This window comes from Eurytemora carolleeae, unplaced genomic scaffold (genome assembly GCF_000591075.1).
Source record: "Eurytemora carolleeae unplaced genomic scaffold, Eaff_2.0 scaffold28, whole genome shotgun sequence".
In the NCBI taxonomy this organism is placed as follows: domain Eukaryota; kingdom Metazoa; phylum Arthropoda; class Copepoda; order Calanoida; family Temoridae; genus Eurytemora; species Eurytemora carolleeae.
This window is the reverse complement of record NW_019396147.1, coordinates 122332-150132: the sequence shown is the minus strand read 5'-3', so window position 1 is coordinate 150132 and position 27801 is coordinate 122332. Positions and strand designations below refer to the sequence as shown.

Sequence of the window (27801 nt, the reverse complement as noted above, 5' to 3'; positions counted from 1 at the left end):
GTTCTAGTTCTAGTTCTAGTTCTAGTTCTAGTTCTAGTTCTAGTTCTAGTTCAAGTTCTAGTTCTAGTTCTAGATCTAGTTCTAGTTCTAGTTCTAGTCCTTATAAACTCTAGCAATATTTCTTGTGTTCATATTTAAAAGATTAATAATATTTCCTAAGATGAATTGTGCAAAAGATAATTCTCCTCTGAGAGCACAAAAAGATATAAAGATTGTTTAGGTTTGCAAAACAACCCTGAGGACTACAACTACATAACATTATATAATATATAAAGATTGCTAGCTCGATTATAATTTATCGTTGATCGTTTTTTTCTTATTTACAACCTGAGTTATAAATTGCATCCCAGAGTCCGAATTCGTGATAATCTCTGGGTGGCGTAGTGTTTCCTGGAAAACAGTAGACAAACTTTTAGACTAGAAAATGTTTTATTTTCGGAATCCATATTTTTATCAGAAGTATACGAGTAAACAATAAATATTTTAGATTTAGACTTATAAAAGGCATTTGATTGATTGGAATTGAAAGCTTACAGGTCGAGTCAAATCATAGTGCCATTATGTGGAGATGAACCATTCCTAGATATGAATGTCTATATTTATAATATTTACCTAGATATGAATATCTATATTCTAATATTTACCTAGATATGAATATCTATATTTCTAATATTTACCTAGATATGAATGTCTATATTTCTAATATTTACCTAGATATGAATGTCTATATTTCTAATATTTACCTAGATATGAATATCTATATTTCTAATATTTACCTAGATATGAATGTCTATATTTCTAATATTTACCTAGATATGAATGTCTATATTTCTAATATTTACCTAGATATGAATATCTATAATTATAATATTTACCTAGATATGAATATCTATATTTCTAATATTTACATAGATATGAATATCTATATTTATAATACTAGAAATTCAAGGCGCTTTGCGCCCTTCTTTCTAGCCTTAGAGGGCACTTCGCGCCCATCTTCTAAATTAATTGTGAGGCATGTTCTCTTTGTGTACATCGTAAAACAAAACAAAAATAATTCGCGGATTTTCACAAAAAATTTCGCGGATTTTCAAAATTTTTAAAAATTTAATGACGATCGAATTTTAATGTCTATATTTATAATATTTACCTAGATATTAATGTCTATATCTTTACATAAATTTGGCTTGTCTGTCTGTTTGTTTGTATCCAATAAACGACAAAACGGCTGAACCGATCGGACCCAAATTTTTTTGGGACATTACGTGACCACAGGGAAGGTTTATGAATGATAAAAAAATGTGTTTTAAAGGTTTTTAATTTTGTAATAAAAAATGAAATTCTTGAAAATCCGCGAATTTTTTTTTAAATTCGCAAAATTTTTTTCTTCTTTGTTTTAAAATGTAAACAAAAAGAACATGTTCACAATTTAAATAGAAGATTGGCGCGAAGCGCCCTAAAAGCCTAGTTTCTAATATTTACCTAGATATGAATATCTATATTTCTAATATTTACCTAGATATGAATGTCTATATTTCTTGACTTCTATATCAATCTCATATTGATCAAAAACCCTAGAATTAAAACAATATTGTAAATTATTAATCAATAATTTATCTAAATTATATATTTACAAATAATTTGTTTCGTAATTCAACTCTAGCCTAAAAGATTTTCATAATTACTCTAATCATTATTTATTAATCAATGGACCTTTACTCTTTAGCACTCACACTTAAATCATCTTTTTTGAATGTTATTGTAATGAACACTTTAAAATGGGATATCCTTAATCCTGATCATTTAATTAATTAGTCTGGAGATTGATAACAAGAGGAGAACAAGCATTATTTAATCTGCAGATTAAGAAAAAGAGGAGATCAAGCATTAATCTCGATATCCACCATTCTAAAGTTTTCAGCTCTGTTTGGATACCTTAAGCTAAAGTAAATTGCGCGTATAATCGTATAATATTAAAATCTGATATATTTTCAATCATCAGAACTTATTGAGAAGATCAGAAATTTCTAATATGTAACCGAATAATTGGAGCTGAGTTGTTGCCACAAACTCTAATTTTCTAATCCTTATTTCTTCACTCTTATTCAAACATATCCTAGCCAAGCCTATTATAAGCTTTAAAGAATCTTTCGACGTATTTTTAGAGTTCCTATCCAAATTCACAACGGTCACAATTTTAAATATTAATTTGAGTAACAATGAGGAATTAAGATATTCATGATTTTCTATCTTAAAAAGAAATTATTTCTGTCAAATGAAACAGGTTTCAGAAAGGAAAAAAGGATATATGCATTACAAATGTTTAAGGGTACCATTGTGAATCAAACATGTCGCTTGAAATTACGTCGACAGTCCTTTAAACCAACCAACTGTGGGAATACAAATACTCGACCTTCTCCCCCAAGCTGTATCCATAGAAGGACGACGACCCACGTTAAAGTTTCCGTAAAATGAATCAGAAAACTTCCAAACCTTCCCTTTCTCTCCTCCAGTCAGAGATTTCATTTCATGAGCATCCTGCAACATGATTCATTATTCTTCAAATCTACTCGACCAGAGGACGAATTTAAAGAATTTGAGCCGCGGCTTAAAATTAAGCCGGGGCTCAATTTCACTTAAAATTGTATTAAATTTTCTAAGATTCAAGCCGGCGCTCAATTGAATCCGGTTTTTGGCAGATTTATGCAGCGGCTTAAATTCATTAAATTCGGACACGGATTTCATTTTCGTGCCGGGTGAAGGAAAGTTTTATCCATAGATTAATTAAAATATCAGATAGGACACTAGATGTCGTCTTTTCAAGATTTATTTCGTTCACAAAAACCCTGTGGCAGAAGCCCTAAGAAGTTACGCGTAGTCGGCTTAGAACAGGTTCTCTCTGTCTTGTAATTCTACAGAGAGAGAGCCTGTTCTACGCCGACTAATTTTATGAATCAGAGAGAGGTCGCTGAAATACCTTTCGCCGTTTCACCTACTTTTTAAAGACTTACTGGCTCAAATTCTTAATCAAGGTTTCAGCCTTTAAGATTTTGAACAACTCTAACTAAAAATCAGACAATTTCAATCAATCAAAGCAATGTATACTGCTCAAATATTAAGATTATTAACTAGGATAGATCAAAATTTAAAACTTTAAGTTTAACCAACTTCAGATACTTGGTTGAACTGTCTCTACATAGTTTAACGACTTTAATCCTGTGTCCGATTGATTATTTTTTTTCTTTATATTTACAAATTATCAAACTTCAGTGGCCTATTATTTTGGTTTATTTATTACCTTGTTAAAATCTATGTTTTTGACCCAGGATTTATTCTCGAGCACCTTTAGCTGTTCCTCTCTGTATAAATATACATATTTTTCGTTCTTCATAATATCTGTACTTTATTCACTCTAGTTAGAAATAGAATACAAATGCAGCAAATGGAGTTAACAAAAAATTTTTAATTTTATTTATTAGCAATAATAAATCAAGCCATTCATATATATATATGTTGCGTATAGCCGGCCAAACGGCCGGACCGACTGGGCTGAATTTTTTTGTGGACACTCATGGGTGGCTTGGGGCAAATAAATGTTGAGAAAAAAACAACTTTTAAAAAATTTCGTACACATTCTTTCAGAGTGTGAAATTTAGATTAAAAATATATATGAATTCAGTTCCTTGATAGACTTCCAAAATCTATTTCGTTTTCTTGATCTCGCTCTTGATCTTGATCTCGATAATGTTCATGATCTTGATACAGATCATGATCATGACGTGGGCCTGAAGCTGAGGCTAGAACAGCAGGAGAATATTCTCTCTAAATATCAAGAGATTAACATACAGTGATCGTCGTACTCTTATATATCAATACAATGAGACGATGTTTTATTTCAATTTTAATTTCTATCAAGCTTCCAAACATCTGAAATATTTAAATATTTAAACAAAGATAATTGTTTTCAATTAATAGCTTCTCTATGTTAACTTACATTCTCTTAAGATTAATGATTGATAAGTAAGAATTGAATGGGTTATGCTTTTCAACTAGAGACTTATACATATTCCATAGTTAGAGACTACATTGCATAGTTTTCAATTAGAGCCTACATATTGCCTAGTTTTCAATTAGAGACTACATATTGCATAGTTTTCAATTACAGACTATATATTGCATAGTTTTCAATTACAGACTCTATATATTGCATAGTTTTCAATTAGAGACTACATATTGCATAGTTTTCAATTAGAGACTGCATATTGCATAGTTTTCAATTAGAGACTACATACTGCATAGTTTTCAATTATAGACTACATATTGCATAGTTTGTTCAGATTCAGGGTTCAGAATCAATAACAGTTATATTGCTCTTTATAATAATAGACTTATGTCACGAAAACGATAAGGAAAAGCCATGATAAAATTGGCTTCAAATATTTTTCATTTTAAACAAACAGCTTTAAAGGTGAAACAATAATATAAGTTTAATAATAAATTTAACTGGAAGATGGGAAGGGAAGAGGAGTTTATAAATAATTTACCTCTCAGTTGTAAAAACTATGGCGTAATGTATAAGATACGACCTATTCTTCATGCTGGGTGGTGGTTTGCTATTTAGAATCCGCATTTTTTTGTGTTGGGTGGGTACCGGGAGCGAGGATTCTTTGTGCTGGGTGGGTACCTGGAGCAAGGATTCTATGTGCTGGGTGTGTACCAGGAGCCAGGGTTCTTTGTGCTGGGTGGGCACCTGGAGTGAGGATTCTTTGTGCTGGGTGGGTACCTGGAGTGAGGATTCTTTGTGCTGGGTGGGTACCTGGAGCCAGGATTCTTTGTGCTGGGTGGGTACCTGGAGCAAGGATTCTTTGTGCTGGGTGGGCACCTGGAGTGAGGATTCTTTGTGTTGGGTGGGCACCTGGAGCCAGGATTCTATGTGCTGGGTGGGTACCTGGAGTGAGGATTCTTTGTAATGGTGGATAGCTGCAGTAAGGACGTGCACTATGCTGGGTGGGTACCTGTATCAAGATTTTACTGGGGGCGGGGGGGGGGTACCAGGAGCGAGATTGTGCCGGGTGGATACCTGGAGCAAGGTTGTGCATACTGGATGGTTACCTGTAACGAGGATTGTTCTAAAGTAGTTGACTCTGTATCCAAGGTTTCAATGATATCTTTAAGAATATCTACAGCTCCGTTGGAAAACCTTCTCCGGGGCATGAAATGACAAACCAGTTTAACAGTACTGCTCTCACTCTCAGTACAACCCAAGGACCTGAACCAGAGATAAATATAAACTGTTTTCACATAGAAATAGACCGTCAATATACATTATCCATGAACGGAAAGATATGCAATATATATGTATTTTTAAATTAAATTAACCAATCCCTTTTTACTTGTTTTCATTCTTACTTTCTTCTCTTTCCTTCCTCCGCCTGTTTGAAGATTCGATTTGGTTTCTTAGGATCAACTTTTCCCAATCCTTCCATAATTGGACGACAGGAAGTCCTTCATTAAAATAATGCATTTTAAATTGTTTTTCTGAATTTAGATAAATTAAAATTTGATAGCTCAGATTTGATTGCAAGTTAAAAATAAATCTGAGTTGCTATTAATCCATTTACTTAGAAGACTGTGTGAATTCAAGGTTTGCATCTAACGAACTGAATTCCTGAAAATATATAAGATTAAGTCCAATATGTTTTTAGTTAAATCCAAATGTGTTATCACCTTTTGACCACCCGCAGAATTCAGAATATTTAAGTCAAAATCTTGATTTTTTTGTCGGAATAATTTAGATTCTGTATCCATACTACTTCTTCTCTTATCTGCATTTAACTCATTCAATCATTGAACTCTTGGAATTCCAAATCCGGGCCTTTCCATCATACAAAGGTCAAAACTTTTGAATTGATAATCTCTTCAAAAAGTGTCAATTCGTATTGTTTTTCCGACGGATTAAGATAAATCCTTGATGGTTCGAAGACAAAATTAGAGCTTCGTCTATTTTAAAATTTCAACCATAGGCCACAAACACCTTTTCTTGAGCAATATGAGATCGCAGAATCACGAGATGTTTTTTACCGATTTAAGTTCTTAATCGTTTCAAATTAAAAGTTTCGGTCGTTCAAATAAAATTTTTAGAAAATGTTTTCGACCTCTGCGAAATCGCTAGTTAACTTAAATATGTTGTTTTGTCACTGTCATAAATCTATATATTGTTTAAGAAGATATATCTTGATGCATAAATCTATATATTGTTTAAGAAGATATATCTTGATGCATAAATCTATATATTGTTTAAGAAGATATATCTTGATGCGTAAATTGTCATTTTATATAATGTTTTTGTGAATATAGTCGGTACTCGGTGCATCTGCAAAGTTAATCCTTTAATGCAAAAAAAATCAAAGATTTTGAATTTTAAAAATGTAAATAAATACGTTTAAAGAGACTGTACGCGCAAAAGGACTGGCTCTCCATGCAAAGATGGCGATGCCCGATTCAACCGTGAAACCTTTATCTGATCAATTATGTGCAAGATATTGTCGTTTTTCTAGGTTTAAAGTATTCATTTCTAATATTCCTATACGTTTTTCTGTATTAGAAATGCGCAAGTCACTTTTGTAGAGAAACCACTATGAAAAATCATCAGTTGTCGGTTATAAATTTGAGCAAATAGTTCGGAATTTTGCAATGTTGGCTTCATTGCACAAACAAAAAAAGTAATCACGGTATACAGGGATTATTAAGTTTGTTGAAAATATGCTAAATTTCATATTCTTTTAAATGAGAATCACAACTGAGATTGAGAGCCGGCCTAAAAGCTTCTTTCTGTTAAGATATATTTGAAAGGTACTTTGCGCATTTTTATAATTATTTTTATGATTTATATTACAAAAGTCACAATGGCTTAACCAATGTTTTTAGTACAATGTTTAAGTTTAGTAACTAATCCTAGAACAGATTCATCTGTCCTAATCTCAATGATTTTCCTGATCCTAGTTTCTGCCGAGGTAAACCAGTCTGAAGGATACAGGATGGTTTCTGATCCTTCCCTGCTCCTATCTTGAGTTTTATATTATCTTCGCTCCTTGGTTCCTTCTTCAGTTCTTTTTCGTTTCCTTCCTTCCCATCAATCTTTTTATCCCTCTTTTTATCTTTATCTACTTTCTGAGAGACAGGTTTGGTTTTCTCTTTCTGCATTTTCTCTTTTTTCTTCTCTTCTCTTTTCAAACTGCTAAGACTAGAATCAAATATTCTGGTGCGAATGCAAATTCTAGATTAGATATTAGATTTGAATAAAAATAGATGATCTTACAGACTTATATCCTCAATTTAGTAGTATTAAGTCTAGAAAATAAATGGACGAGTTACAGGGATAAAGACGATCAATGTAGTTTGAAAAGCGAAAAAGTAAATAGTAAAGGATTAAAGTGGATAGTAAAGGATTAAAGTGTTTAGTAAAGGATTAAAGTGTATAGTACAGTATTAAAGTTGATGAATGGATTAACTCCTTTACAAAATGTTTGTTTAGTGAAGGGTAGCAAATAATCTTGTTTATTTTTCACGAGAAGGTTCCTTTAATTAATGATTACTCCGGGTTCATGCAATCACTGTAAACAAACCATAATCCCTGTAATTAAACCAGAACTTTTCACCGCTAATCACTTAACGGAGCTAATTGCTGTTTGTTTAAAATACTATAATTGATATATATATATATGAATATCGGATTGTATTCCTGTTGTTGGGATGGGTTGGATCACGAGAACCTCTAAGTGGAGGTTTCTCTATTCTAAAATAATATTCACACATTTAACCTGAATAACCAGAAAACTCTGCTTTTAATTGTAAATCAAAATGGTCAGAGATGGGATCTTTTGTGTGAAGAATCGTTTATCTCAAACGCTTGATCTCGATATCCAATTTAGACATTTTTAAATTTGAGGATCAATGCTTGATGCCTTTCATTCAGTTATCCCCTCAAATTACGATTACCACGGGATATAGTAAAAAATTAACTCTATTAGTCCTTTCACTCCGTGTTGGTTCAAAACACAAAACTTCTGACTTCAGAACACATTTTTAGAAAAAACTGAATTAAAATTTAAAAATCCTTAGCGACATATTTTAAGATTAAAAGAAAAGGAAGCGGAGAATTATTATCCTGTTTTCCGGTCAGATCTACACATTTCAGGCTGTGAGACCTCAGATTGAAGGCACAAAAAAAAACATTTTAAAGAACCTGTTTTTTCTAATCCTCAAGGTAAGTTGCTTCCTTGTCTGGTCCAGGGTTGAATATCTACGTGGAATCTGATCCAGGGATAAATATTTCCTCGGAGCCTGCTCCAGGTTTAAATTCTTCTTTGTATCCGGGTTCGAGTTTGGAGGCTTCTTTGACTCCGGGTTTAGGTTTGGATATTTCTTTGTATCCGGGTTCACGTATAAATGTTTTTTAGAATCCGGGTTAAGGTTTTGATTTTTTCTATAAATCTGGTCCATGGATAAACTTTTCTTTGTAATCGGGTTCAAAGTTTTATTTTTTCTTGAAACATGGTTCAGGGGCTGGTTCTCTTGGACAGGACGATCAAAGGAATTCGCCATCATGCACTTGACGTCGCTGCTGGAAATCTGAGGTCTAGGACGGGGTTTAGAAATATCTCCGGAGAGTAAAATATTGTTTGTAGTTTCGGTTGGATCAGCCTGGTTTAGATCTCTAGGTTTATCAGATCCTCCATTCATATTATTTTCCGGTTCTCTGGCACAGTTCTTCAAATAAAACATGAATTATTAACAATAATCAAACAGAAACTTCCATATTCAATTCATTCATCAATTCATCCTTCCATCTATGCTCTCCATTAATCATTTGTATCAATCTGAAGGAGTTATGATTGGGTTTTGTAGATTTTTCATCAAGGTTTATAAAGAAAACGAGCTTCTTTTACGCTGGGTCAAAGTTCACAAAATGAAATTTTTTGGTGTGTTTTACAGAATTCTTAAATTTCCTTTTATATTTTTGCAAATAAACTGAAACTAGTTCTTTTTAATTATTCTTTTTTTACTTTAACCTAAGTGGTTGGAACCGTATTGACTTTAAATCCATCGATTAAATCTTAAAAATGGAATAAAATTTGAAACAAAAAATATTAAAACTATTTTAATTCTCAAAAAAATTTGAAAATATAAAAAATCTTTCGTTTTTTATAAAAAAGAATTCTTCGAGAACTGGGATTTAAGGCCAGAAAACAGAATATTTGATCTAGCTCTGAAAACAACAGATTTAAAAAGAAAATATAAGTTTAAAAAGAATAAAAAACAAGTTTGTCAATGAATGTGTACCCAGATTGTTCTAGAACAATATTCATTGTGTAAAAGGGGAAGCTTTGAAAAATCCGAGAGGGTGAAGGAGGAACTGTAAGAAAACTTTGAATAAACTGTCTTCTGAAGCTTCGTAATATGCAGTTGGAAACCGGGGGTTCTCTGGCGAAGCTCGGGAACAGGCAAGTTATTCATCTTTTTTTATTTTTTGCTACCTCTTCCTTTAAACTTACATCATTTACTCATGCTTTAAGTCCCACTTTATTATAAGAGATTATAGTTTTAACACCACGGTTTGAAAAGTAAATGTAAATATTATTATCAATACCAAATTTCAGTCTATTTAAACCTCCTCAATTTTTAAAAAAAGATTTAAAAAATTAAAATTTATAAAAAAGAAATGAGAAATCCAAATTTTGTTACCTTGTTATCAAAAGTAACTCTTTTCTTCCTAAGTCTAGGAGAACCTAACGAGTTCGAAATCCGAGCATCGTCAGGAGAGAGAAGGTTTCGATCTATGAAACCCTGCTCCGGGATACAATAGTTCTCAGCTGAAGATAATCTAATCTCAACCCTACTTGATGCATACGTCGAGGGTTGAAAAGTAACTGAGGAGGTTTCTCCAGATGCAGGGGATACTGAAGAAGGATTTCCTTCATTTTTCTCCGATATCAGCCCTGATCCTTCCCCTGGTCCCTCCATACCTAAATTATCCTTTACTTAGTTTAAACAAATTAAAGTGTGCAGGAGCCTTGAACAAACTTTTAATACGAATCAAGGTTTTAGAATTCTTTCTTGTTCAGACTTTTGTAATTTAAACCAATACCCTGAACCAACCTTCTCTAACCACATACTAACATACAGTGAAACCCTTAATAACGAATGCATCGGAAGTTGACAATTTTTCAATGAGTTTTATACTATATTAAGTAAATTTCAGTATTTGCGAAAATAAATAAACAGCCATGAATATGCAGGAACAGTTTTAAAGAGTTCCATATAATCATTTAATTAAAAAATTAAATATCTGCAACATTCCATTAGCAGAATGTGAAGAATTCGACATTTGATGAATTCTTTCGATGTATTCGTTATTAAGGGTTTCACTGTATTTAAGATAAAATGCAATCCCTTTTATTCCCCTTGCGTTCTGTCTTTTTGATTTCTTTCTCTTTCTTTCTTTTATTTCATACCTTTCTTATCGTTAACTAGTTCCAAATACTGAGTCTAGTGCCAGGATATCAGATTTTAGTATGAAGGATTGTAAGGTCTGTAAAGAAAACCTTGTAAACCTTATAAACAAAGAAACTAGGTCTAAACTACTTAAATACTGTTAAACTTAAATCGTACTTTCAATAGATCCTTGCTGCTTATGGTTTTGCTGTTTTGAATATATATAGTTCAGGATCCAAATCCAACCTATAGTTTTTATCTAATCTAGATCCCTTCTGCCCTGAATTCCTTTTACTCAAGTCACCTTAACTCCGAACCCCCTTTGCTTAAGATCTCGTCTTCCCTGAATCCCTTATACTCTGGTCACCTTCAACTCCGGATATCCCTTATGCCCCGGGTATCCTCTGGTCTTGATTCCGTTTGCTCCGGAACCCTTTTCGGTGGAAAGGGATAAAGCCTGAATTAAGCAACAGTGTGTAACAGTGTAGTCGGAAGAAAATCTTAAGAATTATATTTGACACCAGATCTTTTTCGGGACATTTTTCTTAAACATTAAAAATGACGATGAATATATATATATACTTTTATAAACGGGCTGATTTATTATTTCACTATATGCATATACATACTTTTATAAACGGACTGATTTATTATTTCACTATATACATATACATTCTTTTATAAACGGGCTGATTTATTATTTCACTAAATACATATACATACTTTTATAAACGGACTGATTTATCATTTCACTAAATACTTATACATACTTTTATAAACGAACTTATTTATTATTTCACTAAATACATATATACATACTTTTTTAAACGGGCTGATTAATTATTTCACTAAATACTTATACATACTTTTATAAACGGGCTAATTTATTATTTCACTATATACATATACATACTTTTATATAGGGGCTGATTTATTATTTCACTAAATACAGATACATACTTTTATAAACGGGCTGATTTATTATTTCACTAAATACATATACATTCTTTTATAAACGGGCTTTTTTATTATTTCACTAAATACATATATATACTTTTATAAACGGGCTGATTTATTATTTCACCAAATACATATACATACTTTTATAAACAGGCTGATTTATTATTTCACTAAATACATATACATACTTTTATAAACGGGCTGATTTATTATTTCACTAAATACATATACATACTTTTATAAACGGGCTGATTTATTATTTCATTAAATACATATACATACTTTTATAAACGGGCTGATTTATTATTTCAATAAATACATAAACATACTTTTATAAACGGGCTGATTTATTATTTCACTAAATACATATACATACTTTTTTAAACGGACGGATTTATTATTTCACTAAATACATATACATACTTTTATAAACGGACTAATTTATAATTTCACAATGGCTGAAAAAAAACAGCATTCTTGCAACAAACTCTAATTTATTTCTAAAACTGATTATAAAGAGTGAAATGTAATGAGAAGTCGTGGTAATAATAGCACTTGTAATACTAGTATAATATTTACTAAACATTCTTAACTAAACCAGAAACTACATTAATCCAGGGCCATTCATGCAACCAGAAAAAGAGCAACATGTAATTAAGTTTTAAGATTAATCATACAAAATAATCTCAAACTACCAAGATAAAATCATATTTTTACAATCAATATCTTGCTCGATAATATAAATATTTTTAAGGTTTAATATTTATTTCTGTTTAAGATGTTTGCATGAATTGTCCTTTATTCCCCAATCTAATTATATTATTGGACCCAGGACTGTGATCAACTTATTCTAAACCACAGCCCAAATGTTAGTTCCTAATACCGGTTGTGGGATCTTAAATGAAAAAGAAAACCTGAATGGTTGTTGAGAATACTTCACACTAAACTAAGATCGTGGAGTAGGTCAAAAAAGCCTGTGATAGGCCGAGTACTTTAAAAAGTCTGGCCGCGCCATCAAAGTTGAAACCAATCACCGAATTCAAATTGATTTTATAGTCAACCGTGATTTAGATATAGTTCTTTGCTGAAGAACTTCTTCGTCTGTACCAGGTTAAAAAGAAACACTGCAAGGGGATGTTGCATACTTATTACATATTGTTTATTTTGTTCTTGTATGTAATCATATACACATTTACAATGAGAACCAGAAAACTGTGGAAAAGGAAGACGACTTTTAGACCAGAGTTCTGATTTTAAGTACTCAATGTCCAATGTGCATCCAGTGCATCACTAACACAGATTTATTTCTAAGGGATTTTTAAATTTTAAGCTACAATAGTGAAACTATTTGCTTAGTGACAAAATTGATGATTGCTTTTATGCTTATTCAACAATTTTCAGGTTTTCACTGTAGCATTTGCTTCATGGCAGGGGCGGATGCAGGGGGGGGCGGGGGACATTTGCCCCCCCCTGAGATTTCGAGGCATAAAATGTTCCCATTTTGATAAATGTTATTGTTAGCGATAAATTTAGAATTAGAAATTTGTAAGAAACTAGACTTAAGTTATAAAATTGTTCATAACTATAAGTAATGTTCCTTAATTAATACTCATTTATCAAAATTGTAATATTGTTCCTAATTTTCATGCATTTAAGTATAACTAGTAATTTCTTTTTGTTCTTAAATTGCTAATGCTCCTATTATTGTTCCTGTTCCTAATACTGTGTCCGACCCACCTTAAATCCCTGTCCTAATCCATTATTTTTGTTCCTAATTCCTGAACAATCTTTTAATTGTTCCTAAATCCCTGTCTGAATCCTTTAATTTTTTCCTAATTCCTGAACAATCTTTTAATTGTTCCTAAATTCCTGTCCTAATCCTTTATTTCTGTTCCTAATTCCTGAACAATCTTTTAATAGTTCCTAAATTCCTGTTCTAATCCTTTGATTTTGTTCCTAAAATTTAAAAATCTAGTTTTTTAGTCTTTAGTCATTAATTTTGACTCTTTTTGAGTCTTTTAAGTCAAAAAAAATTTTTGTTCCTAATTATTAATTTTTTTGTTCCTAAAAAATCTTGCCCCCCCCCCCCCTCACTTAAATCCTGTATCCGCCCCTGCTTCATGGCGTTGATCTTTTGCTTTCTCATAGATCATAATGCGTTTGCCCTCCAGCATTTTCTCTACGTACATAATTTGCTCTAAATGCTATTTGATCCATGAAACATCAGATAGGGCTTGACTCGCTTGACCCCTGCCATTTAGGGTTATTTTATTCATTTTATAAGAGGGACAACGCACATACGACTGGAAACAGTTAGAATATGTAGATTAGTTGGCTGCACAAGGTATAAGATATAAATATCAAATGACTTAAAGAGCAAATATTGATAAAGCGCCAAATTCCTTGTCCATATATCTCGATAAAGTGCCATGAAATTGTCACGGATCAGGTAGGTAGAGGGTGCAGGGTTGCCGCGTACCGGTGTCTTACAAGCCGGTATGCGACGTTTGAAAGTTTTATGTACAGGATGCACAGTGGGCGTACAGTAGGGCGCTATCTCAATCTATCTCAATCATAAAGCTAAAAAACAGAATAAGATACGTTTTCAGAATTAGTTTTTTAAATAATTAAATAACGACGACATAAAATTTAAAAAGTTCTTCAATAAACTACAGACGTCATGTATCGGTTGAAAAAATAAAAATTAACTGTTATAATTAAAATATATGTAATATCTTTATTTAATATTTATTTTTAGTCATGAAAATGGTTCCTCATTGTTCATTTTTTATCCAAATCCAAATCTTGGTAACACATTTCCCCCTTCCACCCGTAGCTGATCATGGTTTTGACTATTAAAATGAGAAAGTTCTGTGTAAAACAAAGTACAGTACAGTACAGTACAGTACAGTACAAACAAAGTACAAATGTTCCAATCATCTTCAACTATTTATCTTGATACAACGTCTTGAAGAATAAAAAAACAGCATTTTACCACTTTTAAAATAAAAATATTCTCTAGCAGACGTCACTTTATTATGAACATCGGAATTAGGTAGTATAACGCTTTTTCTATCTCATATTTGTCTCTTAATCCTCATGTTTATTGAGACACCCTGTTTAAACTCTCATACTCAAAAGACAAATATTTTTCAGTTTACAAATTGTCTTGCTGTAAAAATATTGAAAAATAAAAAAACAGGTCTATAAAATACATTTAGCTATCTACTTATATTTACTTTTCTCTGTGTATACGGTTAGATGCTTTCACATCTTGACAAAGATTTAAATCTTTCAGAAATTACCTTGTTGGTTTCCATCAGACCGGATTTAAATCGCAAAAAACTTTTCACCATAATATCAGTTCTTTAAACCCATATTAGACAAACCTAGCATTGTGTTAGTGTTAGATAACACCCAATTCTAGGAATTATTAGGTTTCTATAAGGATAAGGTTTTTGAATTCGTTTATGGAAACTAAAACTAATGTTCTGTCCGGGTAAATAATTGTAAAAAACGTTTCTTCTGCTGACTGAAACAACTGGTGAAGTATTGTAAAATACTGCGAAGCAATTATTAAAAAATTGTAAACCGTAAGTATGTCTCACCGGTATCAACTGTTTTTCTCTACAATACTGCACTTTCGACTCACCTATCATGTATAACTACTCAGACTAGTCATTCCCTTTAAATCTTCGTATTAATGGCACCACAATGCTGAAGGCCTGCTGGCAGTTTAAAGCCGGTTCGGTCTCAAAGTTGATGCACAATTTTCATTACTGTCAAAATGGCACCAACATTAGAATATTTCCAGGAGACATTTCTGAACTTCAATCATTTTTTAAATCTGAACTGTCCTATTGACAAAGAAACATTTAAACAAATTCCTATGGTTCTCTATCTAGTTATATAACTCTGTTAAGCTTCCTAAATCTGAAAAACCTGGAAGAACATTTTTCTAAAATTTTATTTCACAAAACAGTTTATTAAGAAATTCAAAAGATACAGGAAATGCAAGGTATAAAGTTCATCATGTATTGATGTAAATAAATTGTAAAATTAATTTCCGATTTATACTATTCAGGCTCGGCATCATTATATATATATACAACAAACAAACAACTAATTAACAATAAATAAATAAATAAATAGATAAAAAAGATTAATAAGAAATAAAACAAAAACATATTTTTGAGAACAATTTTCCAAAAAAAAACTATTTCCGGAGTTATGTTTTTAATAATACGAAAAACAAAAAATTCTGGGTTATTGACCCCCATTTTGCACTGTAAAAGTATAAAATTTCATATAAACACTAATTCAAGATTATTGTTTCTGAAACTCTGGTTTCAATTCAAGACAAGATACCAGAAATTACATTGCAAGTACAACTGAACACGTACATAGCTACCAGATTTTGATTTACACATCGAGATCTATAAATGTTAAAAAACGACATAAAAACTGGTGAAAAATGACATTGCTTAGATTATTATATTCAATTGCATTAGCAAAGTGTCTTCTTTAATAAGTTTTATATTGAATAAATGCAAATTACAACAAATTTCCAAACAAAGCACAAAAAAATTGACAGTGAGAAAGCGATTTGTAAGTTGCAGGATATAGGATTGACATAGTTTTAAACATTCGGTTTCTTTCTTTAGATTTAATCATAAAAATTTTACAAATATGCATTCATCATTGATTCTATATAGATAGATATATATCTTTACCCTTATCCTTCTGTAATATCCTCAGAGAAGACGGAGTTTAAACTTTCTCCTCCGTTGCACATCTCGGTGCCTGAATACATGGGCAGTCTTTATATACAGATAATCACAGACAGGGGCAATTTTTAAGAGATATTCCGATTCAGTGAAAACATAATTTCCTATAAACCCCGAAAAGTAAACTCTATTTGACAGATATATTTACTCTTTCAAATCCCGCCTCAGAACTTTCAGCATCAGGCAAGATAAAGTATAAAAAGTTGACCCGATACTAACCTGAAAATCCTGCCATATCTCGTATCTCTCCCAAACTTCTCCACTCCGACTTCAGCTTGCAATTAAGAGACGCATCCTGATGAGAAAGTGTAGCATTCGGAGTAAAACTCCGCTTCACAAAGTTCTCATCAAACTTTTTCTTTGGAGAGATTGATCCCAACTCTGCGAAGATATAGGTTACAGGAATAGGTTTGGATTGACTTGAAACCTGGTTTTCACTCTCATTAAGACCATCGTTGATTAGCTCTGGGTTGTCTAGTAAACAGTTCCCACGGTGTTCTAACCTAGTTGGAGTAACTAAACCAGGATTCTGATCTTTCGAAGAATTAAACCTGGACTCCAGTAGAGCAGATCTTCGCCTAAAAATCAAGATTTAAAGTGATGGTTTATGAATACTCACAAGCATAATCAAAAGATAAATAAATGAGCACATTACGCTACCGGAAAAATAATGTGATATTTACTATATTACTGGATCCCCTTACGGCGAAAACGGTGTTAACGTAAAAAAGTCGATCTAGGCAAGTAATAGATCAGCAGTTTTAGTTCAGACTGTACACGTTTTAGAGACACTCAAGCGGGTTTCGATATGTTTAAAAAGAAAGACCTCTCATCTCGATGGAGAGTCAAAGGTTTCAAGGGTACCATTGTGAATTGGACATTTTCCTCTTTGCATGGAGGGTCACTTGAAATTACGCTTACAGTCCCTTTAAACCACAACTTAAAAGTTTGTTCACTGAATATCGAATGCAGGTTATCACAAACTAAATTTCTACCATCTGTGGTTTATTAACTATGACGACAGAAACATCCGATTTACATAAACATGGCTTCGATCGAACAAAAGAGATAAATTTATCGTACAACACTTTCTTAATTTTTGGCTATCACTCATTTTTTATGATGAAATGACAATAAAAATGACGAAGTATGAATTCAAGGTAGCTGCATTAACAAAAAATGGAATACAATGAATGCTTATTAGATATAAAAAAATACCTTTTTTAATTTGGCTTTTTGATTCATCATCACTCTTTAGTTTAAACTTGTAATATTCGAAACTTGTTTGAAAATATGAAAAAGATTTTCAAACCTGTGTTCATTGTAGCCCTCTGTATTTATATAGTTGGAGAAAATTTCCAGATTTAGGTCGTCTTCATCTTTCCAGATTCTTTCCTCAAACTCCTTGATTAATTATTTTAGCGTATTACGTAGTTTCAAGTGACCTTCAAACAAAGATAGCAATGCCGGATTCGCAACGGTACTCTTCAAACTTTCATCTTATCAATAATGTGGAACACATTGCCATTTTCTAAGTTTTTAAGTGTTTAAATCTGATAATATTACATTGTTTCCTGTAGTAGAAATGCAAAAGTCAGTTTTGTAGAGAATTCAATATTAAAAATTATCAGTTTTATAAATTAAAAACATAAACATCTAATTTACAACGTGATCTGACAACGTTTTTAAGGGACCCGTTGTGAATCGGGCATTATCTTTGTTTGGAGGATCCTTTTAAGTTACACAGTCCCTTTTAAAATAAATTATAATAATAAATATATGTTTTCCTTACCTCTGGTATTGGAGAGCTCGGAGACATAGTTGCATAGGTATCTGGAGAGAACCTTATCTTGGAGTAATCCGAAGCTAGCTCCGAAGTCTGATTAAGGTTGTGTAGGAAGAAGTCTGGTTTTACTGGATTGGTTTCTTGTTGTACATACTCCGATACATCTGTAGAGTTGGTCAACGTCATATTACTGCTGATAGTTGACCTCCTTCACACAAATTATTGAATTAATATGGGATTTAAGCTTAACGGTTACCAGAGAATCCTTCCTTAACTTTAACTTTGAATCGTTGGTTCAAATTTGAACCAGTAGTAGATAGCATAGCGCCGTAGCTAAAACTCTTTAAATTTGGTTCGTGTCCATTTATAAGTATTTATAAGTATAAGCATTGTGGGTATTTTGAGTTACTTTTCATTAAAAAATTGCCGTAAAAAGTTCACATCAAATGTGAAGATCTGGCAAATATGTGATATATAAAAATCCGCAAGTTTACCAAAAAGAAAAATCCTGAGATGGTAATTTTTAAATTGTCGATATCGAGATCAAGCATTGATCACGATCTTCTTTTAATCTTCAGATTAGCTTAATCTTTAGAGAAAGTAGAGATGTTCAAAATCAAGAGATCACGCAGATTCTTCGTAAAATTCAAAAGTGTCCACTGCAGATATAGATATCAAGCAATCAAGGTTATGGATATTCATCACAAAAGTTCCCTGCTCCGGTGACTCATCTTTACCCCTGTTAATATTGAACATAATTTCTTGTCAATGTTTTAAATATTTCCGAGAAAAGTTGGAAGCTGAGATTAGGACCTCGGGCTTTTATCTCAAAGCATATAAATAAAGACCTAAAACAATTTTACTAAGAAATGACAAAGCGTTTCTGTGAAAACTGAATCATATTAAGATTTGATTTCAATTTCTCGGAATTGATGGGTGAGCGTTTTCTCTATTTACTTATTTATTATTATTTTCCAGACAGGAAAAATTCATGCAAGGTGTAACATGATGGTAACAAAACAACTTGAAGATCGTCTTTGATTTATGAAATTATTTTGCGACATTTATTTGTAAACCTAACGTTAGAAGTAAAAAAATGGTGTTAGGTACTTTCCCAAAGGCACTATTCCAAGGGCGACTTCCTAAGTGACAATTTCCCAAGCGGACAGACTTGGGAAGTTGCCGCCTGGGAAATTGCACGTTTGGAAAGTTGCCACTTAACCTTGGCAAGTTGCCACTTAGAAAAAATCCTTTAGGAAAGTGCCTATAACATCGTAATAATTACAAAAACCAATAGTCCTGTCATTCCCAAAATGTGGTCTGCCTTTGTTATGCTTTCAATATTACCGGAGATATGAAGCATTTTGTTCAGATTTCAGCAGTTTTGGTTTTATTTAATAAATTAAAATCTAAACGAAATTCTTAGAATCTCTGGGTAATATTGACGGTACAAAACAAGCAGACCACATTTAGAAATTTCAATGAATTTTGTAATTATTTTTAAAACAATAGATACATTGAAATGTAGGTTGACGAATGAATAACAAAATATTTACAAAGGTCAAGGACGACCTTCAAGTCGTCTTTCTGCTGTCATAATCTTGGGAAATCTTTAGTGCTGAAGACGGTTAAACAGGCCGATTCATTTGTATAACATGGCTTGGGGGCTTATATCTTTTAATAAAAATCAGTTCCTCAACCCCAACCCTCCTTCTCAACTATTTTAGAAAGCTTAGTGCAAATCTAGGCGAAGATAATAAATCAAAATAATAGGCCTATAAGTAAATAATAAACTTTTTAATACGTAAAGTTAGTTTGTACAAAGATAAATCCTATTTTCAGGAATACAATCTAAACCAGAGATAAGAGAGTTACAGAGATCGATTAATCAGCTAAAATATGCAATATTTTCCACAGCATGTTCTATTGTGTACAAGTACTGTACACGACCAATCAGCAAACATCTGCATTCAGGGATATTTAAGGATCCTTTGGATATAAAACACAAAATCTTCAAAAAAGACTGAATTCATAAATGTTATGTTTCATGTTTAAGATTGGAGTATTTCTTTAAAAGTCGTACAACTTAACCCCTGATTAGGTATTATGTTCAACAAGTGGCCGTGAGATGGCACTCTAAAAACCTATCGTAAAAACGTAGTATGTCGTGCCGGGTCAACTTAGACCTACGTAGCCCACCCTGTGAAAGGAGATAAGCAGTCTGTGTAGTCTGTGATCTAATCCTTAAATCAGGTTTTCCATACTTCATTTTAGCAAGAAGAATTTTCATCCTTGCCGTGTAAGCAAGCTGGATAATAATTCCTTATTAAAATGGATTGAAGTCAGGAAAGCGTGAGACAATCTTGATCCTGATATATCTTCATATTATCAAATTTTCCTCCAAGAAGATATAAAAAGTACGGAAGATAATAGATGAGTACCTGGAGCCATACTGTCCCACCTTTCTTCCTTCATCCGGGAGAAAAGATCTGGGCTGTTTGGATACACGTCCCAGCAGCTGGGACAAGGGTTCAGGTGGGTTTGACAGAGATCTGGATATATTATCATCCTTGATATAACATCTAGCTCTAGGTGGGTGTTTAGTCTCTGATTTGTTTGTATCCTGGAGTCCTGGAGTAGGCTCGATGGGAGTGAGTGGATACAGTTTAGAACAGATCTGGTTGTTTTCTTCTTTATTAGGTTCTCTAATCCCTGGACAGAATATAAATATAAAACAAATATCTTAGTTTACTCAGGACGGATAAAGGTAAATCCTCCATTTCTTCTAAACATCCAGGCCCATCATTCATTTAACAACCTTGAAAAGGAACTTTCCTTGTAATTTCAAATAAAGACGGTTGACAACGTTATCATTTAAATCTATCTTTGTTCATTAATGTGGAAAATACTTAAATCTACTCTCTCAGTAGAACCAGATATGTGCCATGTTGATTATTAAGAGAGAAATCATAATTACAAATAATCAATTTTAAAGAGAACAAGATGAATATCTTATATTTTATTAGAAAAAGATTTGAAGGGTACCGTTATGAATCGGACACGGTCCCTTTATAATAGGATAGTCACATGAAATTACGCCATCAGTCCCTTTAAACATGATAAACATGATAACATGATAAACATGATAAACATGATAACATGATAAACATGAAATTACGCCTTCAGTCCCTTTAAGCATGATAAACCATGAAATTACGCCATCAGTCCCTTTAAACATGATAAACCATGAAAGTAATGCGTATTCAAAACACAATTTTAGCTTAATCTTTAGAATTAAAAACTGAATTAAATCTATTTCTTACAATATTTCTTTACCTGGAAAAGTAACGCTTGCTCTGAAAGATTCTTTGTTATTAGATTTCACCGATGAGCTGATTAGTCTGCTAGGTTGAGCTGATGAGCTGATTAGTCTACTTGGCTGAGCTGTTGAGCTTTTTATCCTACTAGGTTGAGCTGATGAGCTAGTGATCCTACTTGCTCCGCTATCACTAAAACTGCCAGTATTTCTACTTTTATCCTGTACAACATGTTTCATTTCTGTCCAAGCATCCTTATCCCCACACCACACCATGATATAGGATTCACTACGGAGAATATAGCAGAACAACAGGAAACATCCTGATCATGATCATATTTAGAAATATTTAAGGTTCAGGGCATTTAATAATATCAGTGACTTAAAAAGTTGCACGGACACTGCACTACTAGATATCCTGCTAGACCTACCTACTGAACCACTAGATATCCTGCTAGACCTACCTACTGAACCAATGGANTAATACCATAGTGAATATTATCAATGTTTTTGTTTCTTTAAACTGTATTTCTTGTTTATAAGAATCAACGGAGAGACTCACAGAAATAAACACTTTCTGAGTCAGAAAAAAAACCGGTATCTAGAACTACCTACTGAACCACTAGATATCCTGCTAGACCTACCTACTGAACCATTAGATATCCCGCAATTCTTACCTATTGAACTAATAGATATCCGTATTGACCTACCTACTGAACCATTAGATATCTTGCTAGACCTACCTACTGAACCACTAGATATCCTTCTACACCTACCTACTGGACCACTAGTTATCCTGTTAGACCTACCTACTGAATACTGGATATCCTGCTAGACCTACCTACTGAAGCACTGGATATCCCAAAAGTATATTCTGCAATAGAGTCTGCTCCTGCTGAGTTGCAGTAGATGATACTGAGAATAGTGTTGAGGATAAGGAGAAGTGTGATGAGGAAAACACGTTTCAAGGTTCCGAGACTGCGATTCACTGTGATCGTCATTTTAGATTCAAGGCTTGACGTGTTTAGCTCCCGGGACAGAGTAATCCAGGTTACACCAAGGACTAGGAGAAGAAAGGCAAGGAACACCGACATAATCGCGATAAATCTGATAAAATGGAAACCTCCAATGTTGAGCCACCACCCTCCATACTTAGAATCATTGAATCCACATCCGATGGAGAGTATTCCGATGATGATAGAAGGAGAACATGCAGAAACGAGGAACACCAGAATATACGAGAGCCTTAAACACAAACTAGTCAAAAATTATATTGAGTAAATAAACCGACCAATATATATATATATCGATGATTTCTGTGTATAGTTCTATTAATAATCTAGTTTTGTTCCTAGAGTGTTGAATACGTCTATGCTGTAGAAGGATTAGAGTTGATATACCGAGCTGAGCAGATAGACTTGTCAGTGTACTGATCTGTAACCCGGCTGAAGTGTAGTGGTTCCATTCCGTCGGAAGGAAACGGTTCAGAGTTATCATAAAAATCATATCTGACATTATTACTCCGCATGTTGTCACTACCTAGAGAAAAACAGATTAGATCATGATAAACTACCATGATAGGAAAACATTACCTTAAGAATAGTGATTAGTTTATTAGAGTTCTCCAGGTAGGATTTGATCAGGAGTCCCCAAGTTAAAACCGAGAGGATAAAACTGGTTAAACAACCGTATACAACGGGTTTAGATACTCCGTTCACTCTGATCCCGTCCCACTCCCGGGCAGGACGACTCACCAGCAGACCAAAGGTTCCCGTCCTGCTGCATTCACAGGTAGGGATCATCAACCCCGTCCTATTCGTGTATTTCAGCTTACAGTTCTCCGTAGGTTTAAGATTAAGTAAAGTTCTGTGAGAATCTCCAGGAATTTCGCCGCATTTAACATTTCTCAGAGTTTGGTTGAAAGAACTGTTGAGATAAGTAAATTGTATAGAAATGATAAAATCCTCCTCAATGGATATGGTATCAACAGGATTGTAGGTAAACTCTGATTTTCTTATCCTGTTCTCGGATTCCAATGCAATGGTTATAAGATGGGAATTTATCTCGTATGCAGAAATTCTGTGCCCGGAGTTAAGATATTCCCGAACCGTCAGATGCAGTTGCTCCATGAATATTACACTAACGATAAACACTTCGTCCTTAATGTTGGAGTTTCGAGTTAGGTTTGGAGAAAGATAAACCTGGATTCCTGATTTAAAAGAATCATTAATTTCCCAGTTAGAACTTGTGTTCGCTCCCAGCAAAGTTGTATCATTCTTAACCTAGTAAAATAAGATTAGTTTTATAAACAGCTTATTGACAGTTCTGTCAAAATAAAATTTTGGAAAATATGCACTTTTGAAGAAAAATAGAAAGAAAATAAATACGGCCACATGTTCTGTTTTCTGAGATTTGAGATCAATTTTAATTATTTATTACTTTATAAATGTTTTGGTAATTTTACAATTACATTAATTGGATATCCTAAGACCCAAGGGAATCCAAGGGAAAGAAATTTTTGGAATAGAATCTTTCAATTGTTTAAGTAAATTTCGCAGAGCGGGATATTATTTTACTTTTTATCCTAACCAAGGAACAAATAAGCATCATAAAACGGTTCACAAAAATAATAATTGGCGAAACAATCGGGGATCAGTAATTTTTGTCAAGAGGTGGTAAAAAAAATTGTTAATTTTTTTTGGATTTTTTAGAAAATGTCAAAAAAAATGAAATCTTAAAACTCGCGTAGATTTAATTTTATAACATAAACTGACGAGTAGGAAGAAGTGAGAAATAGAGGGAATACTGAACAATTCTGTTAGAATGACTTTATACAATTTTGGATTGAGCTTTGATAAAACATTAAAAGATAATTTGCTAAAAACAGTTTACCTGTTTCAGATTTATCTTTGAAATCTGAGTTTCTCCGTAAGGATGGAAGGAGAAATTACTGGAGTTAGATATCTCCAGTTCTCTTCCCATAATAAGACTGGTTCTTCTTCATGTTTTGATCATTTTAACAAAATGTTGAATAATTTTTTTTCGTTCCGACGGAAATAAACCGCTACACATTTTTAAACGCTACCGGATGAAACACCACAAAAGGAAAAGGCCATTCTATTTAGGTTAAAATTTTATAGAAAGGGTTGGAAATTGTCTTTTGTAGTGTTAGGACATTTTATGAAGGATCTTTCTTAAATGGAAATTACAAATACAGGACATTTCATACATAGGACATTTTATAGCTAGGACATTTAATAGATAGGACATTTCATTGTACAGGCATTTCATATACAGGACATTTGACAGATATAACAATTGATAGATAGGAAATTAAATAGACAAAGTAGATTTTTAGACAAAAAACTTCACATTTAGACAATAACTCATCCAGATAGGAAAAATAAAATGAAATATAAAAAAAACATTTTCCTTAATACCATAGTGAATATTATCAATGTTTTTGTTTCTTTAAACTGTATTTCTTGTTTATAAGAATCAATGGAGAGACTCGCAGAAATAAACACTTTCTGAGTCAGAAAAAAAACCGGTATCTTTGATTAGATTAAATTGGTAAGGTATCGTTGTAAATCGGTCATTGTCATCTTTAGCATGGAGGATCACTTGAAATAACACTGACAGTCCCTTTAAGTGTCCAAGATCCAAGATCCTAGATATAGAGATGGATCGAAATATAATTAAATGCAAACCCCTATTAAATCCCTTAATCTAAAGTTTCATTAATGGCCTAAGCGAGAAAATAAATAATCAATTGCCTGAGTAGTTCAAGGATATCTCCGATTCTCTCCTTCAATATAAACCTGAACAATTAAATTAGAAAATAAGAAAGAAAGAATTTAATATTATCCTACCTTTTTGCTTCACTGAGTAGACACTTGATAAGTTTGAAGAATTCTGTTTTGAAGGATTTGATTTGGTTTGTCCAGGGGTATCTATACCCATGAAGAGCATTGTCGGAGTTTTGTAAATATGTCATAGTATCTGCCACAACCTAAAACAACAATATAGATACACGGTGTTTTTTATAAAGTGTTATTTTTCATTCCGTAGGAGATAGATAAAAATCCACCAAAAAGATAACAAATCGTCCAGTACTTCAGCAAACCTAAACATTTGCGAAACTATTTCAAAATAATGGATAATCCTATAAAAAAAACATCAGAACGCAGTTATTAGAATTGAACGATGGCCAAGGCGTTGAAACATTTTAAAGTTTTAATGATCATGGGATTTTCTTCAACTTATTACTAAAAATGATCAAGGGTTGGGAACAGTCTCATCTAAAAAACTAGTTTATAAACCTGATCAAGGGTTGGGAACAGTAAATCTAGAGAACTATAGTTTATAAACCTGATCAAGGGTTGGAAAGAGCCTCATCTAAAAAACTAGTTTATAACCTGATCAAGGGTTGGGAAGGAACAGTCACATCTAAAAAACTAGTTTATAAACCTGATCAAGGGTTGGGAACAGTAAATCTAGAGAACTATAGTTTATAAACCTGATCAAGGGTTGGGAACAGTCTCATCTAAAAAACTAGTTTACAAACCTGATCAAGGGTTGTTAACAGTAAATCTAAAGAACTAAACTTTATAAACCTGATCAAGGGTTGGGAACAGTAAATCTAGAGAACTATAGTTTATAAACCTGATCAAGGGTTGGAAACAGTAAATCTAGAGAACTATAGTTTATAAACCTGATCAAGGTTTGGAAACAGTAAATTTAGAGAACTAGTTTATAAACCTGATCAAGGGTTGGGAATAGTTAAATCTTGAAAACTATTTTATAAACCTGATCAAGGGTTGGAAACAGTCTCATGTCGAGCACTAACCTGGAGAACTAGTTTCCACTCTTCAATTCGTAAAGATCCAGAGCACAGATCGTTTAGGTTCATCACAATATCCCTACCCAGGGTATCCGTATCCCCTTCTCTAGTGTATCCTGGATATAAACAAGTTAGGAGAGAACAAAGGTTTCCTTCAACCCAATCTAAGCTATGAACAAAAGGAACGGTTTCATACCAAAGCTCTCCAATAAGGAAAAATCCTAAAAAGTTTTTCGAAGAAAAAACTTTTAGTTCCCTGCAGGCAATCATTCTTTGGAAAATAAAAGAAAACCCAAGTTTTCCAAATTTAATAATTTAATATACATATTATGCAAATTCTTAAACTTAGGTTTCAGGCTAGAGAGCAGAACCATGACAACATTGCTCGTCAACTTTTCAAACTTTTCATTGCATCCTCGCTAGTTCCTAGACTACACACCAAACACAGGAAGATAAATAATAATTCAAATAGTAAACCAAAATTACAAATATTTTATTAAGAAAGTTCTCAAATGTTCAGAATTTATGTATTCTGATATAGGAAGTAACGTTTTAATACCGATACATATCTAAAAATCAAATAAAACCCCCAAAACCCTACCATATACTGTTAAATAAACTCAACCGAAGTTACTTTCATATACTTTAGAATAAATATAAAGATGGCTTAATCTCAGTTTTATAATAAATGTATAGATGGTTTAATCTAAGCTTTAGAATAAATGTGTAGATGGTTTAATCTCAGCTTCAGAATAAATGTATAGATGGTTTAATCTCAGTTTAGAATAAATGTATAGATGGTTTAATCTCAGTTTAGAATAAATGTATAGATGGTTTAATCACAGCTTCAGAATAAATGTATAGATGGTTTAATCTCAGTTTTAGAATAAATGTACAGATGGTTTAATCTCAGCTTTAGAATAAATGTGTAGATGGTTTAATTTCAGCTTCAGAATAAATGTATAGATGGTTTAATCTCAGTTTAGAATAAATGTATAGATGGTTTAATCTCAGCTTTAGAATAAATATGAAGATGGTTTAATCTCAGCTTTAGAATAAATGTATAGATTGTTTAATCACAGTTTTAGAATACATATATAGATGGTTTAATCTCAGCTTTAGAATAAATATGAAGATTGTTTAATCACAGTTTTAGAATACATATATAGATGGTTTAATCTCAGCTTTAGAATAAATATAAAGATAGTTTAATCTCAGTTTTAGAATAAATGTATAAATGGTTTAATCTCAGCTTTAGAATAAATATATAGATGGTTTAATCTCAGCTTTAGAATACATATAAAGATGGTTTAATCACAGCTTTAGAATACATATAAAGATGGTTTAATCACAGCTTTTTAATAAATATATAAATGGTTTATCTCAGCTTAAGAACAAATATGAAGATGGTTTAATCACAGCTTTAGAGTAAATATAAAGATGGTTCTATCACAGCTTTAGAGTAAATAAAAAGATGGTTTAATCACAGATTTAGAATAAATATAAAGATGGTTTAATCTTAGCTTTAGAATAAATATCAAGATGGTTTAATCTCAGCTTTAGAATAAATATCAAGATGGTTTAATCTCAGCTTTAGAATAAATATAAAGATGGT

The 27801-nt window shown here is 32.5% G+C and overlaps 4 protein-coding genes across 5 annotated transcripts in view; all 4 read right to left on the bottom strand.

Annotated features, from left to right (window-relative positions):
• Positions 1-182: 182 nt before the first annotated feature.
• Positions 183-3391, bottom strand: LOC111696360 (uncharacterized). Its single transcript, XM_023465952.1, has 4 exons — positions 3299-3391; positions 2414-2538; positions 1516-1574; positions 183-390 (listed from the first exon to the last, which is right to left on the bottom strand). Exons 1-4 carry the CDS (start codon positions 3389-3391, stop codon positions 317-319), a joined length of 351 nt encoding a protein of 116 aa, XP_023321720.1. The 3' UTR covers positions 183-316.
• Positions 3392-3585: 194 nt separating this feature from the next.
• LOC111696373 (uncharacterized) lies at positions 3586-7251 on the bottom strand. The gene is made up of 6 exons (XM_023465965.1): positions 6993-7251; positions 5728-5825; positions 5622-5668; positions 5410-5505; positions 5113-5269; positions 3586-3822 (listed from the first exon to the last, which is right to left on the bottom strand). The coding sequence occupies exons 1-6, from the start codon at positions 7201-7203 to the stop codon at positions 3676-3678; spliced, it is 756 nt and encodes a 251-aa protein (XP_023321733.1). The 5' UTR covers positions 7204-7251; the 3' UTR covers positions 3586-3675.
• Positions 7252-7692: 441 nt separating this feature from the next.
• Positions 7693-11049, bottom strand: LOC111696359 (uncharacterized). The gene is made up of 4 exons (XM_023465951.1): positions 10862-11049; positions 9745-10025; positions 8246-8769; positions 7693-7795 (listed from the first exon to the last, which is right to left on the bottom strand). The coding sequence occupies exons 2-4, from the start codon at positions 10021-10023 to the stop codon at positions 7693-7695; spliced, it is 906 nt and encodes a 301-aa protein (XP_023321719.1). The 5' UTR covers positions 10024-10025; positions 10862-11049.
• Positions 11050-16187: 5138 nt separating this feature from the next.
• Positions 16188-27801, bottom strand: part of LOC111696347 (uncharacterized) — a 43378-nt gene continuing 31764 nt past the window's right edge. For both annotated transcript variants that reach the window (XM_023465935.1, XM_023465936.1), the window contains 13 exons: positions 26193-26302; positions 25216-25355; positions 25120-25164; positions 24236-24341; positions 22936-23625; positions 22695-22882; positions 22185-22588; positions 21364-21666; positions 20469-20739; positions 18034-18235; positions 17554-17645; positions 16461-16819; positions 16188-16257 (listed from right to left, as the gene is read on the bottom strand). In XM_023465935.1, the coding sequence (XP_023321703.1) occupies positions 16190-16257; positions 16461-16819; positions 17554-17645; positions 18034-18235; positions 20469-20739; positions 21364-21666; positions 22185-22588; positions 22695-22882; positions 22936-23625; positions 24236-24341; positions 25120-25164; positions 25216-25355; positions 26193-26302 (2978 nt within the window). In that variant the 3' untranslated portion in view covers positions 16188-16189. The remainder of the gene's footprint in view (positions 16258-16460; positions 16820-17553; positions 17646-18033; positions 18236-20468; positions 20740-21363; positions 21667-22184; positions 22589-22694; positions 22883-22935; positions 23626-24235; positions 24342-25119; positions 25165-25215; positions 25356-26192; positions 26303-27801) is intronic.

What these genes read in the sequence shown, in the direction of transcription:
- LOC111696360 (XM_023465952.1), bottom strand. Translation starts at nt 3,391, where the DNA reads ATGAAGAACGAAAAATATGTATATTTATACAGAGAGGAACAGCTAAAG. An exon ending in AAAACATAGATTTTAACAAG is followed by an intron (nt 2,539 to 3,298) that starts GTAATAAATAAA and finishes ATCATGTTGCAG; the next exon opens with GATGCTCATGAAATGAAATC. An exon ending in ATATAGACATTCATATCTAG is followed by an intron (nt 391 to 1,515) that starts GTAAATATTAGA and finishes ACTGTTTTCCAG; the next exon opens with GAAACACTACGCCACCCAGA.
- LOC111696359 (XM_023465951.1), bottom strand. Translation starts at nt 10,023, where the DNA reads ATGGAGGGACCAGGGGAAGGATCAGGGCTGATATCGGAGAAAAATGAA. An exon ending in GAGTTACTTTTGATAACAAG is followed by an intron (nt 8,770 to 9,744) that starts GTAACAAAATTT and finishes TTTTATTTGAAG; the next exon opens with AACTGTGCCAGAGAACCGGA. An exon ending in TTGAGGATTAGAAAAAACAG is followed by an intron (nt 7,796 to 8,245) that starts GTTCTTTAAAAT and finishes ATATTATTTTAG; the next exon opens with AATAGAGAAACCTCCACTTA.
- LOC111696373 (XM_023465965.1), bottom strand. Translation starts at nt 7,203, where the DNA reads ATGCAGAAAGAGAAAACCAAACCTGTCTCTCAGAAAGTAGATAAAGAT. An exon ending in TCGGCAGAAACTAGGATCAG is followed by an intron (nt 5,826 to 6,992) that starts GAAAATCATTGA and finishes AGTTAAATGCAG; the next exon opens with ATAAGAGAAGAAGTAGTATG. An exon ending in GAGGAAGGAAAGAGAAGAAA is followed by an intron (nt 5,270 to 5,409) that starts GTAAGAATGAAA and finishes TCTCTGGTTCAG; the next exon opens with GTCCTTGGGTTGTACTGAGA.